The sequence below is a fragment of the Xenopus tropicalis genome, chromosome 2 (assembly GCF_000004195.4).
Source record: "Xenopus tropicalis strain Nigerian chromosome 2, UCB_Xtro_10.0, whole genome shotgun sequence".
NCBI classification, from domain to species: domain Eukaryota; kingdom Metazoa; phylum Chordata; class Amphibia; order Anura; family Pipidae; genus Xenopus; species Xenopus tropicalis.
In genome coordinates this window covers 10,141,362-10,158,251 of record NC_030678.2, presented here as the reverse complement: position 1 = coordinate 10,158,251, position 16,890 = coordinate 10,141,362, and the positions used below count along the sequence as shown (strand labels likewise).

At 45.9% G+C, this 16,890-nt stretch overlaps 1 protein-coding gene across 3 annotated transcripts in view; it reads right to left on the bottom strand.

Annotated features, from left to right (window-relative positions):
* The window catches only part of tmprss2.6 (transmembrane serine protease 2 gene 6), a 54,593-nt gene extending 37,821 nt beyond the window's left edge, over nt 1–16,772 (bottom strand). For 2 of the 3 annotated variants that reach the window (XM_002936489.5, XM_031896536.1), the window contains exons 1-4: nt 16,584–16,772; nt 9,483–9,551; nt 3,492–3,556; nt 572–755 (exon numbers count right to left, since the gene is read on the bottom strand). In XM_002936489.5, the coding sequence (XP_002936535.2) occupies nt 572–755; nt 3,492–3,518 (211 nt within the window). In that variant the 5' untranslated portion in view covers nt 3,519–3,556; nt 9,483–9,551; nt 16,584–16,772. Of the gene's footprint in view, nt 1–571; nt 756–3,491; nt 3,557–9,482; nt 9,552–11,179; nt 11,300–16,583 lie in introns of those variants that run through there. The other variant, XM_018091388.2, reaches the window with a different exon arrangement.
* Between the last annotated feature and the right edge of the window lie 118 nt (nt 16,773–16,890).

Below are 16,890 nucleotides of genomic sequence, written 5' to 3'. Positions count from 1 at the left end.
GTTAGTAACAGGGTAAATAATGGGAAGGTTCCCCACTTCCTGTTAGGGACCTGTGTGTGTATGTACGGTTAGTTATAAAGAGACTGATACAAAAATTCCCCACTTCCTGCTAGGAACCAGTTCCTCTGGTTAGTTACAGGGTAAATAATGGGAAGGTTCCCCACTTCCTGTTGGAGATATGTATGTGTATAGTTAGTTATAGAGAGACTGATACAAAGATTCTCCACTTCCTGATAGGGACTGGTTCCTCTGGTTAGTAACAGGGTCAATGACAGGAAGGTTCCGTAATACCTGTTAGTGGCATATTAGTTAGTGATAAGGTGGGTGATAGGATCATCTCCATAGAATATTAGGCTGTCAATTGGGGTATTTAGAGATGTAGCTCAGCATGTCAGATCTATATACTCATCATATTTCCCAAAACAAGCCCTGCCTCCAGTGGGGGATGTGTTTTATAGTATTTACAAGCTATTTTCAACTCTTTCACTCATTCTGCATATTACATATACATATACACAGCATTTTTATGCCCCCTTGAAAAATCTTGGTTTCATTCAAGGAAATCACTTACTACATCTACTGCAATGGCAGGATAACGATCTTGCTGGAAGTTCTGATGATGTTCCAAGCTGGCCAGTATGTACTTGGGCTTGGTACGGCGGTGGCGGTGGAGGATTCCATGGTATGTTATAGGGAAGTGATTCATAAATAGATTCCGTAGGCTGCTCATCATTCTTTGGTGGGAATGTGACGTACTGTGTTCAGCAAAAGAACAAGATAAAAATCCAAGACAAATTATTAATCATAGAAGGACAATGCACGACATTCTGCCCTATGTAACAATGAGGCAGGTGTTTTCCCCACAGCAGTAACTACAGGTACCAACCAGACACATACTTCAATCATGTATGTATGTATGTATGTATAACTTGATTTATAAAGTGCCACAAGGGTATGCAGCGCTGTACAATCTTACAATATACACAATTACACTCAGGGAGGACAAGTGTTATAATAAATACAATAAATAAGTATAAATACACAGGGGGTAAGTGCCATGTGGTATGAGACACAGTAGGAAAGAGGTCCCTGCCCCATAGAGCTTACAGTCTAAGTAATCTAATCATCACAGCTACATGCTGATGGAATTAATTGTTTGCACCTCAAGGATATTCAAGTTCTGTATTTGGCACAGACTACAATCAGATATTGGGGAATTACGAAAAAAAATTCTCTTTTTAAAGATGCCAAAAAAATAATAAAATAAATAAATATATAAGGCTATGGTAAATTGGGCCTACCCAGGGGTCTCAAAACCCAGTTGCTTTACCAATAATTTTCCAGGGATGAGATTCTCTTTCTCAGGTGTGAGAAGGGGGCCAGGATGTAGTGCAACAATACCTCTCAGGGTTGAGGATGCCAGCGGTTCTCTAACTTAAACAGGAGCAAACTTTATTTAATTTCACCCACATAGGAACATTCAATCAGCAATAAGCAGGCTTCACACATAGCATACCTCCCAACATTTGAAAAATGGGGCAAAAAGAAATGTCGCACATATTGTGGGAATTTTTGACCACGCCCATTTTTGTGACCACACCCCCTAAATACCACTCCCATTTTACTAAATTTGGCATGTCATTGAAAGTTTGAACACATTTATGGGGGTTTTGGGGTCGTTTTATGTGTTATTACAGTTTTGCTAAAAAGGTGAAATTGCCCTTTAAGCTGCGAGTCTCAGTTCCCCCAAGAGACCTGTTTAGCTTATTAGTTACAATTGTATCTAAGTGCAGGTGTAGCTTGTTATGATTTCTGGGCTCTCTGCCTAAAGCTACCTATTTAATTAAGTTTGAGAAACATTGTATCTAAGTGCAGGTGTAGTTGGGCTCTTTGCCAAAAGCTACTTTTTAATAAAGTTTGAGAAACATTGTATTCTTTTTAGCGTTCAGTGCAGGAGATCAAAGGGAAATTTTCATTAAGAATCTGGGACTGTGGGCTGAGCTGTTAAAAGAGATACTGTCCTGCAAAAATCAACAGTTGGGAATTATGACATAGCAAGGTATCAGGTATATATTCACAGATAATTGTCAAGTAATATTCAGCCCCACGGGGTCAATCAATGCACAACGGCATTAAGAACAATAAGTCACCCCCCCAGCTTTCAGTATCTTCCTTCAAGTAGAACCCAGGTAAACTATCTTTGTCCCTAGGTCTGTGCACTTGCTCCCTACTCTGGGAAGTAGTGTACACGAAATAGTAATTCCACTAACACTCATCAGTGGAGCTTAGGCTTCTCAGTAGCCAGCCCTAATCTATAACACGTAGGGGCACATTTACAAAAGCACAAACGCACAAGCGTATTTTCGCCGATTTTTTCAGGCGTCCGCACGACTTTTTCGGACGTTTGCACGAAAAAATCGGAAAGGTTTTACCGCTGTTTACAATTGTTCGGTATGAAAATTTCGTGACTTTCGGATCGCCAATACGATATTATCGTGACTAATACGATTTTTTCATAAGCATTTTCGTGATATTTGCGATCTTACGAAATTTTCGTTTCCAATATGATTTTTTCCCATTCGTGATTCGGATTTGTGGATTAGTAAATGTGCCCCCTAGTGTGACCTTTATATATAATATATATATTATAACACAATGCATCCCAATGGCCAAACTACAGAACTACAATGGTCATACTTTGACCCAGGAAAGGCACTTACTTCCCATATAGAATAAGGACGCCCTTAGCTTCCTGCATCCTGAATGTTTCCCACTCCAAAAAACATACAGACATTAATTGGTTCCTAATGGAACTGCCCATAGCATGTCACCCCAAGAAATAATTCCAAATGTTATGTTTTCATGTTAGTTGAACAAAATAAACTTCTCTTACACTATATAAATAATATAAATCTTGTTTCCTTCAGTCTTGGAATTACACAGTCATGGCAAGCAGGAAGGTGCCATTTTGTGGACACTGTTAGTAAGGTAAGATTTGTATCATGCTAAAATCTTGTTTATGTGATAGAATGGGGGACCTAATGCCCATGCACTGGCTACACAATTAGGTGGAGAGGGAAATTTCGTACTGAACAGCGGCAAAACCGATCCGATTTTTTCACGCTAGAATATACGGAAAAGTCGCGCAAGCGTCTGAAAAGTCGTGAAAGCGCTGAAAAAGTTGTGCAAGCGTCGAAAAAGTTGTGCAAGCGTCGAAAAAGTTGCGGAAAATACGATTGGACCAATCGAACGAACGCTCGGAGCGTTCGTGGATAAGTTTTTCATGGATTAGTGATATATAGGGATATATCACTAATCCATGAATAACATGGATCCCTATAAATTATTGGACACAAGATCATTAAAGGCACACTTAACCCAGTTGTAAAACTGTCCTGCTGCTGTGGTTGAGCAGGTCAGTGCAGCAATGTTTAGCGTCCCTTGAGCAGTTTCCATTTGTTTTTCTTTAAGTTAAAAATAAATTCACCTACTATGTTGGGTTCTATTTCACTCGTCATTTCAGTGCCAAAGTGAGACGTTCAGGAGCTTGCATAACCTAGAACAACAACAACGCAAGGGCTGTTATGTAGGAAACAGGACTAAAACTTTTAAAAAAAAAAGTTACACTTAATAACATAATTATAGATGCAAGGAAATTCCCCAATAAGAATTTTACTGATAAAAAAAAACATTATAAATGCAAAAGAATTGACCAATGAGAATGCTGATTCCCAGCATTCAGGCATCTTGCTGTTATCTTACATATAGAGATAATTACAGTATGTGTTTTTTTCCTTCATTATATGGCACAGGAATCAGACATGGGGATAAAGGGACAGACTTGTTCAGTGCTGGGAAACTGTGCTTATTGCTCCCAACTCCAATTGCAGGAACAGAGAACAGGGAGCCGGATTTACTCACATCAGCTGGGATTCTCATTGGGGGATTTCTTGCATTTTGACTTTGGAAAGTTTTATTGTTCAATATCGCTTTAAGAATACAACCATGATGTTGCTGGACTACAGCTCCCACCATGCCTCAGCGGAGTAAAGTTTGGTTGAGCTGTGCAGTAGGGTTTACATCCCCTTTAAAAGGTTTAACGCGTCATATATGAGCACTTAGAACAGTTGCAGTCATTCAAATGTTGCTACAGTTGTTGTACATACTCCATTCATTAATAGGTACTTGCATCCAAATCTGCTCCTTGCACTTCTGCAGAGTTGTATTCAGCAGCACAGTGTCCTTCCCGCCTCCTGTTCTGATTTGTAAGTAATTGCACCTATTGATGCAGGGGAACCTTGGAGCCACCCCAAGTTCTAAGCTGGCAGTAGCTGAATGGTTCCCAGCCTGGGCCAACAGATGCAGCACACTTGTGCCTATAAAATACGGCTGAGATGTCATTTTGATGGCAAGGGCCGAAAGTGACACCACCTAAACACAATGAGAACTTGCTGATAGGCTGAACTGGCTGTAGCAAGCATTACTTGGAGTCCTTGTAGATAATAAACTTGGCTGTAGCAAGCAATGCCAGGCAGCAGCTGCAAGGGCAAACATGGGGTTTGAGCTGTATTAAATGGGGTATAGATTCACGGGAGGAGGGGGTTATTCTTTCACTTTACAGAGCGCTGGTAAGGCCCCATCTAGAATATGCTGTTCAGTTCTGGTCTCCAGTGCTCAAACGGGACATTACTGAGTTAGAGAGGGTCCAGAGAAGGGCAACTAAGCTGGTAAAGGGTATGGAAAGTCTCATCATATAATCATATAATAACCTCTCTAATGTTTTATTTACCAGTAGGTCCTTCCAACGGACACGAGGGCACCCACTCCGTTTAGAAGAAGGGAGGTTCCGTTTAAATATTTGGAAAGGATTTGTTACTGTGAGAGCTGTGAAGTTGTGGGATTCCCTCCCCGAATCAGTCGTGCTGGCTGATACATTATATAGGTACAAGAAGGGGTTGGGTGGGTATTTAGCAAGTGAGGGAATACAGGGGTAGGGGGGATAGCTCTCAGTACAAGTGAGGGAATACAGGGGTATGGGAGATAGCTCTCAGTACAAGTGAGGGAATACAGGGGTAGGGGAGATAGCTCTCAGTACAAGTGAGGGAATACAGGGGTAGGGGGGATAGCTCTCAGTACAAGTGAGGGAATACAGGGGTATGGGGGATAGCTCTCAGTACAAGTGAGGGAATACAGGGGTAGGGGAGATAGCTCTTAGTACAAGTGAGGGAATACAGGGTTATGGGAGATAGCTCTCAGTACAAGTGAGGGAATACAGGGGTATGGGAGATAGCTCTCAGTACAAGTGAGGGAATACAGGGGTAGGGGGGATAGCTCTCAGTACAAGTGAGGGAATACAGGGGTATGGGGGATAGCTCTCAGTACAAGTGAGGGAATACAGGGGTAGGGGAGATAGCTCTCAGTACAAGTGAGGGAATACAGGGGTAGGGGAGATAGCTCTCAGTACAAGTGAGGGAATACAGGGGTAGGGGAGATAGCTCTCAGTACAAGTGAGGGAATACAGGGGTAGGGGAGATAGCTCTCAGTACAAGTGAGGGGAATACAGGGGTATGGGGGATAGCTCTCAGTACAAGTGAGGGAATACAGGGTTATGGGAGATAGCTCTCAGTAAAGTGAGGGAATACAGGGTTATGGGGAATAGCTCTCAGTACAAGTGAGGGAATACAGGGGTATGGGAGATAGCTCTCAGTACAAGTGAGGGAATACAGGGGTAAGGGGAGATAGCTCTCAGTACAAGTGAGGGAATACAGGGGTAGGTGGGATAGCTCTCAGTACAAGTGAGGGAATACAGGGGTAGGGGGATAGCTCTCAGTACAAGTGAGGGAATACAGGGTAGGGAGATAGCTCTCAGTACCAAGTGAGGGAATACAGGGGTATGGGAGATAGCTCTCAGTACAAGTGAGGGAATACAGGGGTAGGGGAGATAGCTCTCAGTACAAGTGAGGGAATACAGGGGTAGGGGAGATAGCTCTCAGTACAAGTGAGGGAATACAGGGGTAGCGGAGATAGCTCTCAGTACAAGTGAGGGAATACAGGGGTAGGGGAGATAGCTCTCAGTACAAGTGAGGGAATACAGGGGTATGGGAGATAGCCTCTCAGTACAAGTGAGGGAAACAGGGGTATGGGAGATAGCTCTCAGTACAAGTGAGGGAAATATCAGGGGGTATGGGAGATAGCTCTCAGTACAATACAGGGTAGGGGGATAGCTCTCAGTACAAGTGAGGAATACAGGGGTAGGGGAGATAGGCTCTCAGTACAAGTGAGGGAATACAGGGGTAGGGGAGATAGCTCTCAGTACAAGTGAGGGAATACAGGGGTAGGGGAGATAGCTCTCAGTACAAGTGAGGGAATACAGGGGTAGGGGGGATAGCTCTCAGTACAAGTGAGGGAATACAGGGGTAGGGGGATAGCTCTCAGTACAAGTGAGGGAATACAGGGGTAGGGGGATAGCTCTCAGTACAAGTGAGGGAATACAGGGGTAGGGGAGATAGCTCTCAGTACAAGTGAGGGAATACAGGGGTAGGGGAGATAGCTCTCAGTACAAGTGAGGGAATACAGGGGTAGGGGGGATAGCTCTCAGTACAAGTGAGGGAATACAGGGGTAGGGGGGATAGCTCTCAGTACAAGTGAGGGAATACAGGGGTAGGGGGATAGCTCTCAGTACAAGTGAGGGAATACAGGGGTAGGGGAGATAGCTCTCAGTACAAGTGAGGGAATACAGGGGTAGGGGAGATAGGCTCTCAGTACAAGTGAGGAATACAGGGGTAGGGGGATAGCTCTCAGTACAAGTGAGGGAATACAGGGGTAGGGGGGATAGCTCTCAGTACAAGTGAGGGAATACAGGGGTAGGGGGGATAGCTCTCAGTACAAGTGAGGGAATACAGGGGTATGGGAGATAGCTCTCAGTACAAGTGAGGGAATACAGGGGTATGGGAGATAGCTCTCAGTACAAGTGAGGGAATACAGGGGTAGGGGGATAGCTCTCAGTACAAGTGAGGGAATACAGGGGTAGGGGAGATAGCTCTCAGTACAAGTGAGGAATACAGGGGTAGGGGGGATAGCTCTCAGTACAAGTGAGGGAATACCAGGGGGATAGGGGGGAGATAGCTCTCAGTACAAGTGAGGGAATACAGGGGGTAGGGGAGATAGCTCTCAGTACAAGTGAGGGGAATACAGGGGTATGGGAGATAGCTCTCAGTACAAGTGAGGGAATACAGGGGTAGGGGAGATAGCTCTCAGTACAAGTGAGGGAATACAGGGGTAGGGAGATAGCTCTCAGTACAAGTGAGGAATACAGGGGTAGGGGGAATAGCTCTCAGTACAAGTGAGGGAATACAGGGGTAGGGGAGATAGCTCTCAGTACAAGTGAGGAATACAGGGTAGGGGATAGCTCTCAGTACAAGGGAACAGGGTAGGGGGATAGCTCTCAGTACAAGTGAGGGAATACAGGGGTAGGGGAGATAGCTCTCAGTACAAGTGAGGGAATACAGGGGTAGGGGAGATAGCTCTCAGTACAAGTGAGGGAATACAGGGGTAGGGGAGATAGCTCTCAGTACAAGTGAGGGAATACAGGGGTAGGGGGGATAGCTCTCAGTACAAGTGAGGGAATACAGGGGTTAGGGAGATAGCTCTCAGTACAAGTGAGGGGAATACAGGGGTAGGGGGATAGCTCTCAGTACAAGTGAGGGAATACAGGGGTAGGGGAGATAGCTCTCAGTACAAGTGAGGGAATACAGGGGTAGGGGAGATAGCTCTCAGTACAAGTGAGGGAATACAGGGGTAGGGGGGATAGCTCTCAGTACAAGTGAGGGAATACAGGGGTATGGGAGATAGCTCTCAGTACAAGTGAGGGAATACAGGGGTAGGGGAGATAGCTCTCAGTACAAGTGAGGGAATACAGGGGTAGGGGGGATAGCTCTCAGTACAAGTGAGGGAATACAGGGGTAGGGGGGATAGCTCTCAGTACAAGTGAGGGAATACAGGGGTAGGGGAGATAGCTCTCAGTACAAGTGAGGGAATACAGGGGTAGGGGGATAGCTCTCAGTACAAGTGAGGGAATACAGGGGTAGGGGGGATACCTCTCAGTACAAGTTGCCCCAGGGACTGGTCCAATTGCCATCTTGGAGTCAGGAAGGAATGTTTTTCCCTCTGGGGCAAATTAGAGAGGCTTCAGATGGGGTTTTTGCCTTCCTCTGGATCAATTAGCAGTTAGGCAGGTTATATATAGGCATTATGGTTGAATGTGATGGACATACTGTACGTCTTTTTTCAACCTAACTTACTATGTTACTATGTAAATAGGCTGAAAATCTGAAGGGGGAACCAGGAGTTAAAAAAAAAATAGCAAGACACAGTAACTTTACTGGAAATGTCTCACATTTAAATGAAGATATACAACTTACAGTAACATCTTCTCTTCTTTCAGAGCACTGGAAACTCAACATTTTTTTTAAAATGCTTCTTGTGTTAGCAGAAATCCCCACATGCAAATATTTCTTCCAGGCAGATTGGTTCCAGGTAATTCAGGTTAGTTAGATGGCACGTGTGCAACTCACTATTCATATAGACCCAGAGACAGCAGATTGAGATCAGGGCTGTGATGGGACCATTGTAGCACATTCACTGTGCCCCCAGCAACAGGAGGGGGCTCCCAGTGGGGCGGCCATGTTGTGACACTAACTTGTAAATGATACTTAGTGCCCCAGTTTGCTCATTATGTGCATGTGAGCCCCCCAGCTCTACAGGGCCAACAGCTACATTAATATGCAATATAATCCTCCAATGAGAATCCCAGCTGATCTGTGTAAATCTTGATCCATGTTCTCTGTTCCTGCAATTGGAGTTAGAAGCATCAACACACTTTCCAAGCATTGGACAAGTCTGTCCTTTATCCCCATATTTGATTTCAGTGTGATATAATGAAGCCAAAATGGCTTCTCTATGTAATATAACAGCAAGATGGCTGCCAAAGTACTGGGAATCAGCATTCTCATTGGTCAGTTCTCTTCATTCTCATCTGTAATTGAGATTTTGGTTAGTAGAATTCTCATTGGTAAATTGATTTCCATATGTAATTAAGGGTGCCTATCAATTGACTGTCTGAGATTTTCATTGGAGGATTATTTTGCATATTAATGTAGCTGTTGGCCCTGTAGAGCAGGGGGTCTCACATGCACATAATGAGCAAACTGGGGCACTAAGTATCATTTGTATGTTAGTGTCACAACATGGCCGCCCCACTGGGAGCCCCTCCTGTTACTGGGGGCACAGTGCCCGTTAGAAGCATTTTTTGCACAAAATGATATTGTTTCCCCCATTCAGAGTGTGGGCTCTATTCCCTGTGCCTCCAGTGGGGTAAGCAATTTTCCACCGATAGGTGTGGTACTAACACCATAAAACACCTTAGACCTTAGGTATTATTATAGTTTATGTACAACAAGTTAAATATTAACCAAGGCATTTACCTTTTAGGTGAGCTGCTAGCTTGGTCAGGACGGATTAACTGAATGCAGCCATTCTTTATACCAAACTCCCTAGAAACAGAAATGGTCTTTATTAGTAATACCAACATCACTGATATACAAAAGCACAGTTCCATAAGCCCTTTGGCCATCAACCCCCCCACAACTATACCCCCATACTCCTACACATCAGTTCCACCTCCCCCCCCCCCCATTTTAGGTTATTAAGTAATAATCACTTCTATTTACTTTGTAAAAATATTAATAATTAAAGAATGTTATGAAAAATAAGGATTGGGTTAAAAATATATAAAGCAATAAAATTATTTCTATATAGTTAAGAGAAAAATAATTATTGAGGGTTATAATGCTCTTTTAGTGATGCCCAGCAGCAGAAGCGAAAAAGAGAAAACATATATTATTTTGTGATGCTGCTTTTTCATGTTTATGTAGATGTAATGAGAGCAGGGCAGGCAGTAACCCTTCCAACACTTTCCCCTGTCTCTGCCCCTATATATTAGGTACCTACCTAGTGCTACCAACCCCTATTTCTGTAGGGAAATGAGAGCAGGGCAGGCAGTAACCCTTCCAACACTTTCCCCTGTCTCTGCCCCTATATATTGGGTACCTACCTAGTGCTACCAACCCCTATTTCTGTAGGGAAATGAGAGCAGGGCAGGCAGTAACCCTTCCAACACTTTCCCCTGTCTCTGCCCCTATATATTGGGTACCTACCTAGTGCTACCAACCCCTATTTCTGTAGGGAAATGAGAGCAGGGCAGGCAGTAACCCTTCCAACACTTTCCCCTGTCTCTGCCCCTATATATTAGGTACCTACCTAGTGCTACCAACCCCTATTTCAGTAGGGAACTGAGAGCAGGGCAGGCAGTAACCCTTCCAACACTTTCCCCTGTCTCTGCCCCTATATATTAGGTACCTACCTAGTGCTACCAACCCCTATTTCTGTAGGGAAATGGGAGCAGGGCAGGCAGTAACCCTTCCAACACTTTCCCCTGTCTCTGCCCCTATATATTAGGTACCTACCTAGTGCTACCAACCCCTATTTCAGTAGGGAACTGAGAGCAGAGCAGACGTGCCTGTCTGAGCTGTGAGTGACCTCCAGAATGGAGAGTGTTAGCCCGGGTCCAGTAGGGCCTGGGCGGACACGTTCTCAGCGCGAGGCCCAGGCCTTGGGGCCTACAGTGGAGGGCCAGAGATCCACTAGAAACATCACTAAGCCCCAGGAGGAGGAAGCCAAGATCTGCATCCCTGGGGAGAGTCCCTGCAGCAGCCCCGAAGGAATGGGCCAAGCCGGCAGCCAGAGGCCACAGGGAAGCTACTGGTAAAGGGGAGAGTGGAAGTGGGAAGGAGGGAGGAAAGAGCCACAAAGGTGGAAATGTGGTGAAGAAGTGTGTGGGGAGGAGAGGAGGCAAAGTGGAAATGGCAGTAAGTGCAGACTCAGACAGTTCTGTTGTAGAAAGTTCTGCAGAAAATGTTACTGATTATGTTGTTAAACCTGCATGTAAAACTGAGTCTGTGGTTCCCCCGGCAGTGACTGCCCCTCACCAACATGGGGCCCCTGCTGCTGCCCCTGGGGGGGAGCCAACCCTGCTGCCCAGTCACAACACATTGCTGGGTGATGTTACACACACTGCTGAGAGTACAAGTTGCACAATAACACAAACTGTTGGTGTACATACCCAAGATGGCGCATCTGTAAGTGCAGTACCAGCTCCCATAAACACTTCCCCTGCTCCATCCCAGGCTCCCACTGCTCTGGGGAAGGGAACTCCTTCTCTCCCTGGAGGGAAAGTGCTGAAGGAAGCCAGCAAGCAAACACAGAATGCCAAACAGCAAGAGTCCAGCGGCCATCTTGGATTTCCTAAGCACATGGCTTCCAAACAGGAAGTGCATGTTGCTGGCGGCCATCTTGGATTTCCAAAGCACATGGCTTCTAAGCAGGAAGTGGATGTTGCTGGCGGCCATATTAGATGTGGCAAAGAGCAGAGCCGGCTTCATGGCAGCCATCTTGGTACTCCCAATTTGAGTAGCAGCCATCTTGGAGGTGCAGAAGGTTTGTGGAAGCACAATGGCGGCCATCTTACTACACCTGAATTGGAAGGCAGACATGTTGGTGCTCCAAGTCCAAATGCTAATACGCACAGTGCCCAAAACAATACCTTAGCTGGGCAGGCCATCTCTGTGCTTAAACAGTCTCCTTTTGAAGGGGACAAGATTGATAGTGACCAACTGATTCAGTCAATCAGACTGATGGAAGATCTGGAGGCAAAAAGGAAGCAGCTGCCTACAACCAGTACTCCTATGCAAAAGTGGAGGATCAGGAGTATTACTTGTCTAAAGTTAACCATCTAAATGCTGTAATGTTTTCACTGGAGAAAGAGCTGGACAGCGTGAGGGGCCAAATAGGGCCAATGGCGAAGGTGTACGCCAACAGGAGGCGCTTTGAAGCATCTGCAAAAATCCTGAAGGAGCCGGTGCCATACAGATCTCCCAGGCAGGTCTCCTCATCCGAGAGCGACCGGGAAGGAAGAACGCCAGGGAAACTGCACCATAAGAAGACTGTTGTTGCCCAGATACATGCCCCTAATTTCGTTTTTACCCAGGAGGAACTGGCAACAGTGCAAGGGAATGTGAAGAAGGGCAAGCTGCCCCAGAGAGAGGTGGAGACTTTTGTCTTTTCCCAGGATGACTTTCCATCTCTTCCATCCTATCAGGAAAGTGGGGCCCCCCAGGGCCAAACTGAGGTTTCTGTTGTAAAACAGAGTGCTTCAGATGCTTCTGCTCTGGGGCATGGGGAGTGTTCGGATATGGAATTGACGGTAACACCTTGTGTGGATGGGCCGGTGGCAGTGAGTGTTGGAGTGGCAGATGGCAAGAAGGAGGAGCCTAGTGTGGGTGTGGCTTGTATGAGTGATGGAGAAAGTGATGGTGAGAATGCTGGGGTGGTAAAGCGGTGTGTGGAGTCAGTTCTGCAGGAACCACAGGGCAGGGAGAGTGGAACTGCAGGGGCAAGTGATGTGGCAGTTGAGGAACCCTCTGGGGCTCATCAGTCCGTTCCGCTTACTGTGCCGGTACCTGGTGTCTCCTCAGCACCTAATCCATTAATGCCACCCCCTCCCTCATCAATCCAGGCAAATAACGCATCCATGGGTAGAAACTCAGGCCAAAAGGCCAACCCCCCACAGCCACCTAATGCTTGGAATAGGCCCCTAAATCGAGTGAGAGTCCCAGGGGTGGAGCGGAGAGTTACTGGCCCAGTGTTCAAACTGAGAAACCGCATTAGGCTGAAATGGGAAGGAGAAAGGGAGTCAATGCCCAGCAGGGATGTGATTGGGAAGGAGTTGCTGCTGAAACAGGCCACCCTAACCCCTGCAGATGTGAGAGCCTGCATAAAGAACTCCGAGTTGGAGTACGACATTGTTTTCAGGACCTCTAACAAACTTGAGTACTTCTGGCATGAGTATGACCACTTTAGATCCACGGGTCTCTGGAAGAACTTTAAGGTGATTCCAGTCACTAAGCCAGAGACCAAAAAGGTCACGGTTTTGTTTAAAAATGACAATGTCCCTCCTGAAGATATAGCAATATGGCTGGGCAGGCATTGTAAGGTTCTCTCCCCCCTCACTATGGACATAGACAACAATGGGTACTGGTCTGGGGGTTGGTGTGCTAATGTGGAGCTCCGAATGCGCTATAACATCCCTCAGCATCTCCCTAACTCAGTCTTTATTGGGGATGAGAGGGGAGTGGTCTTTTACCCCGGGCAGCCGAGGGCTTGTTTCAAATGTGGCTCTTATAGTCACCGTGCAAATGCCTGTGCAGTGGTCAGGTGTTCACTTTGTGGTGATGTTGGGCACATAGGGCGAGACTGTAAGGACGTAAAGTGCAGCCTGTGTGGATTCTTTGGCCACTCGCACAGGGCTTGTCCTGAGGCTCTTCATAATATCAGGGAGAGTTGCCCTAATTTGGAGGAGGAGATGGCTGAGGAAATGCTGGAAGAGATCAGAGAGGAGCTCAGAGAATGTCAGCCCCCAGTCCAAGGGTCAGAGTCTCATCAGTCCATAAGTCAGCCTATACTGGCCATAGAACCACACAACCCATCCCCACCTCCTCACCAACCCAAAGGTCCCAAGTCTGCTCCTTTGCCTCAGAGGCAGAGTTCTAAGCCCATACTCCTAAAATCTGGTTCTGTAGCTCCAAAATCCTCTGTCCCTTCTAAAGGAAAAGAATGGGTGGAAGTTGGCAGTGGGAAAGGAAAGCAGCAAGCCCCATAGAGGCTAATTCCCTCCATGAAAATTGATCTCTCAAATAAATTTGCCCCTTTGAGTAGACAAAAATGTTGGGGGGAAGAAATGGAGGAACAGGATGAGCTCAAAAGAATGGAAAGGGAGGAGGAGAGACAGGCTGAGCAGGAGAGAGTCCCTTTGGAAGCTGATCCAGTACATTCCCCTGGTCAATGTCTTGCTGAAGAATCTGATAGTGGGGCGGAGGGGGATTCCGAAAGCAAGAGTGGGGATGAGGGGGAAATGGACACAGGGCAGGAGCATGTAACCCAAAAAAAGGCCCTCTGAAAGGCAAGGTGTTAAAACCCAGGTAAAGAAAGGTAGATGGGGTGGTAACCTTTCTGTGGACACAGATGAAATTGTGTCTATTAGGGATGATGATCCTGTCCCTTCAGGTGTTCAGGTCAAAAGGTATGGGGACCTGGAGGGGGATACCAGTCAGGAGGATAAGAGACAAGAAGAGGCAAGGAAGAGAAATAAAAGATCTAAACATAAATCTTAACCATGGTTTTCAAGAACGTGATACTGCCTTTTTGTTTATTTTTAGGCATTTTCGACAGATCCCAAGCCTTTGCCTTCATTATTATGGCGGAAGCCTTGTACTGGGTTTGGGGGTCTTCTTTCTCTTTTGGGTGGGGGAAGGGGTTAGGGTGGGCGTGGGCTTTGGTCATTTTGCTTTGGTGGAGGGGAACGGAAGCTAAACTGGACAGAGACAAGGCTTTGGAACTGGCTATCCATTGGGTGTTGTGGGATTGGTGAGGGTGTGGGGAGGGGAGGCGGTCAATATGGACAAAGGGGTGGACTTTTGATAGTTGGCCGTCCTCATGTGGGTGGAATGGGGAGGGAGTAACAGGTAAACTGTTCATGGTCAGTTCAACAAAACCATTAGTTTTGTTTTCTTAGTATAAGAATTGTATTATGTTTTGTTTATTTATTGTAAGCATTTTTATTTTTAATAAAAATTCCTATATATTAGGTACCTACCTAGTGCTACCAACCCCTATTTCTGTAGGGAAATGAGAGCAGGGCAGGCAGTAACCCTTCCAACACTTTCCCATGTCTCTGCCCCTATATATTAGGTACCTACCTAGTGCTACCAACCCCTATTTCTGTAGGGAAATGAGAGCAGGGCAGGCAGTAACCCTTCCAACACTTTCCCCTGTCCCTGTCCCTATATATTAGGTACCTACCTAGTGCTACCAACCCCTATTTCTGTAGGGAAATGAGAGCAGGGCAGGCAGTAACCCTTCCAACACTTTCCCCTGCCTCTGCCCCTATATATTAGGTACCTACCTAGTGCTACCAACCCCTATTTCTGTAGGGAAATGAGAGCAGGGCAGGCAGTAACCCTTCCAACACTTTCCCCTGCCTCTGCCCCTATATATTAGGTACCTACCTAGTGCTACCAACCCCTATTTCTGTAGGGAAATGAGAGCAGGGCAGGCAGTAACCCTTCCAACACTTTCCCCTGTCTCTGCCCCTATATATCAGGTACCTACCTAGTGCTACCAACCCCTATTTCTGTAGGGAAATTAGAGCAGGGCAGACAGTAACCCTTCAAACACTTTCCCCTGTCTCTGCCCCTATATATTAGGTACCTACCTAGTGCTACCAACCCCTATTTCTGTAGGGAAATGAGAGCAGGGCAGGCAGTAACCCTTCCAACACTTTCCCCTGTCTCTGCCCCTATATATTAGGTACCTACCTAGTGCTACCAACCCCTATTTCTGTAGGGAAATGAGAGCAGGGCAGGCAGTAACCCTTCCAACACTTTCCCCTGTCTCTGCCCCTATATATTAGGTACCTACCTAGTGCTACCAACCCCTATTTCTGTAGGGAAATGAGAGCAGGGCAGGCAGTAACCCTTCCAACACTTTCCCCTGTCTCTGCCCCTATATATTAGGTACCTACCTAGTGCTACCAACCCCTATTTCTGTAGGGAAATGACAGCATTAACAAACTACATTGTTGTTTTACCTGCTTTTTTACTGTAAACACCACGCGAGTATGTTGCTCCATTGGCCCCTGAGGCGTGGACGTCTTGCAAATATATTGTTTCTAGCTTATATTGTTCAAAGGAATGGCCTTTAGTCAAACCAGTCTGCTGACAATTACTGTAACTGCCTAACCTCTAATACTATAATACATAATAAAGTGATATGGTTTAAGTGATTATATGGAGGAGTAGAAAGTAGAAGTATCCCGAATACAATATAAAGAGAGTGCTCCAGAGAGGAAAGTAGTACTTGTACAGTGAGTGCTGGGGGTACAATATTTTTCACTCTACTGGAATACCTTGTATTCCGACTCCTTAATGGGGTGTACACAGCGCAATAGGGCTCATTTACCTGCGCAGTAACAATTGGAGTCGTACCAAAATGGACACAACCCCTGAGTATGGATGGCATTCATTAAAGGTGCTTGCACCTAAATACGCTCCTTGCACTTGCATTTATTTACATTAACCCTCGAGCTACCACTACCCTGAAGGTGGCGTTAATTCCCAGGATCCCCTGTGGGCTTCATCAATAAGCGCAGCAGTTCTCACTATTCCTATAAGGACAGTGAGATAAAAACATCTTGGCAGTTTCTGGGCAGCCGGACACAGGGCTCATTTATGACCACCATGATAGTTGCGCTTGCTCCAAAGTGGACGCAGTTATTGTGCAAATTAACTCATTTACGTGGCACAGGAGCATCTGTCCCATAATGAGCACAAATGTGCCTATTTCCAAGGGTCACCCTGGCACTACTGCCACCAAAAATCTGCCCTACCACCCAGTTCTCTTATAGACCTTACCAGGAGGCAGTTGTTTGGACGTCTCTGTTTGTTCTCACCCGGATGAGACCCTTTTATATTCCTTTCAGCAGGGATCTCCGCGTGTCCTTGTTTCTCTATATAATCATACGGGGAGGCATGGAGGAGCTGAGAGATATAGTTTTACTGGTCACACCCTCTCTGTCCAAAGCCCAACACTAACAATGTGTGTTAGAATCACAGCAGGTCAGGTGTTCTGTACTTAGGAATGAGGAAAAAGGCTTGAAATTTGTGCTAATATGGTACATGTTGCTGGGCTACAAATCCCAGAATAATGTAACATATAATG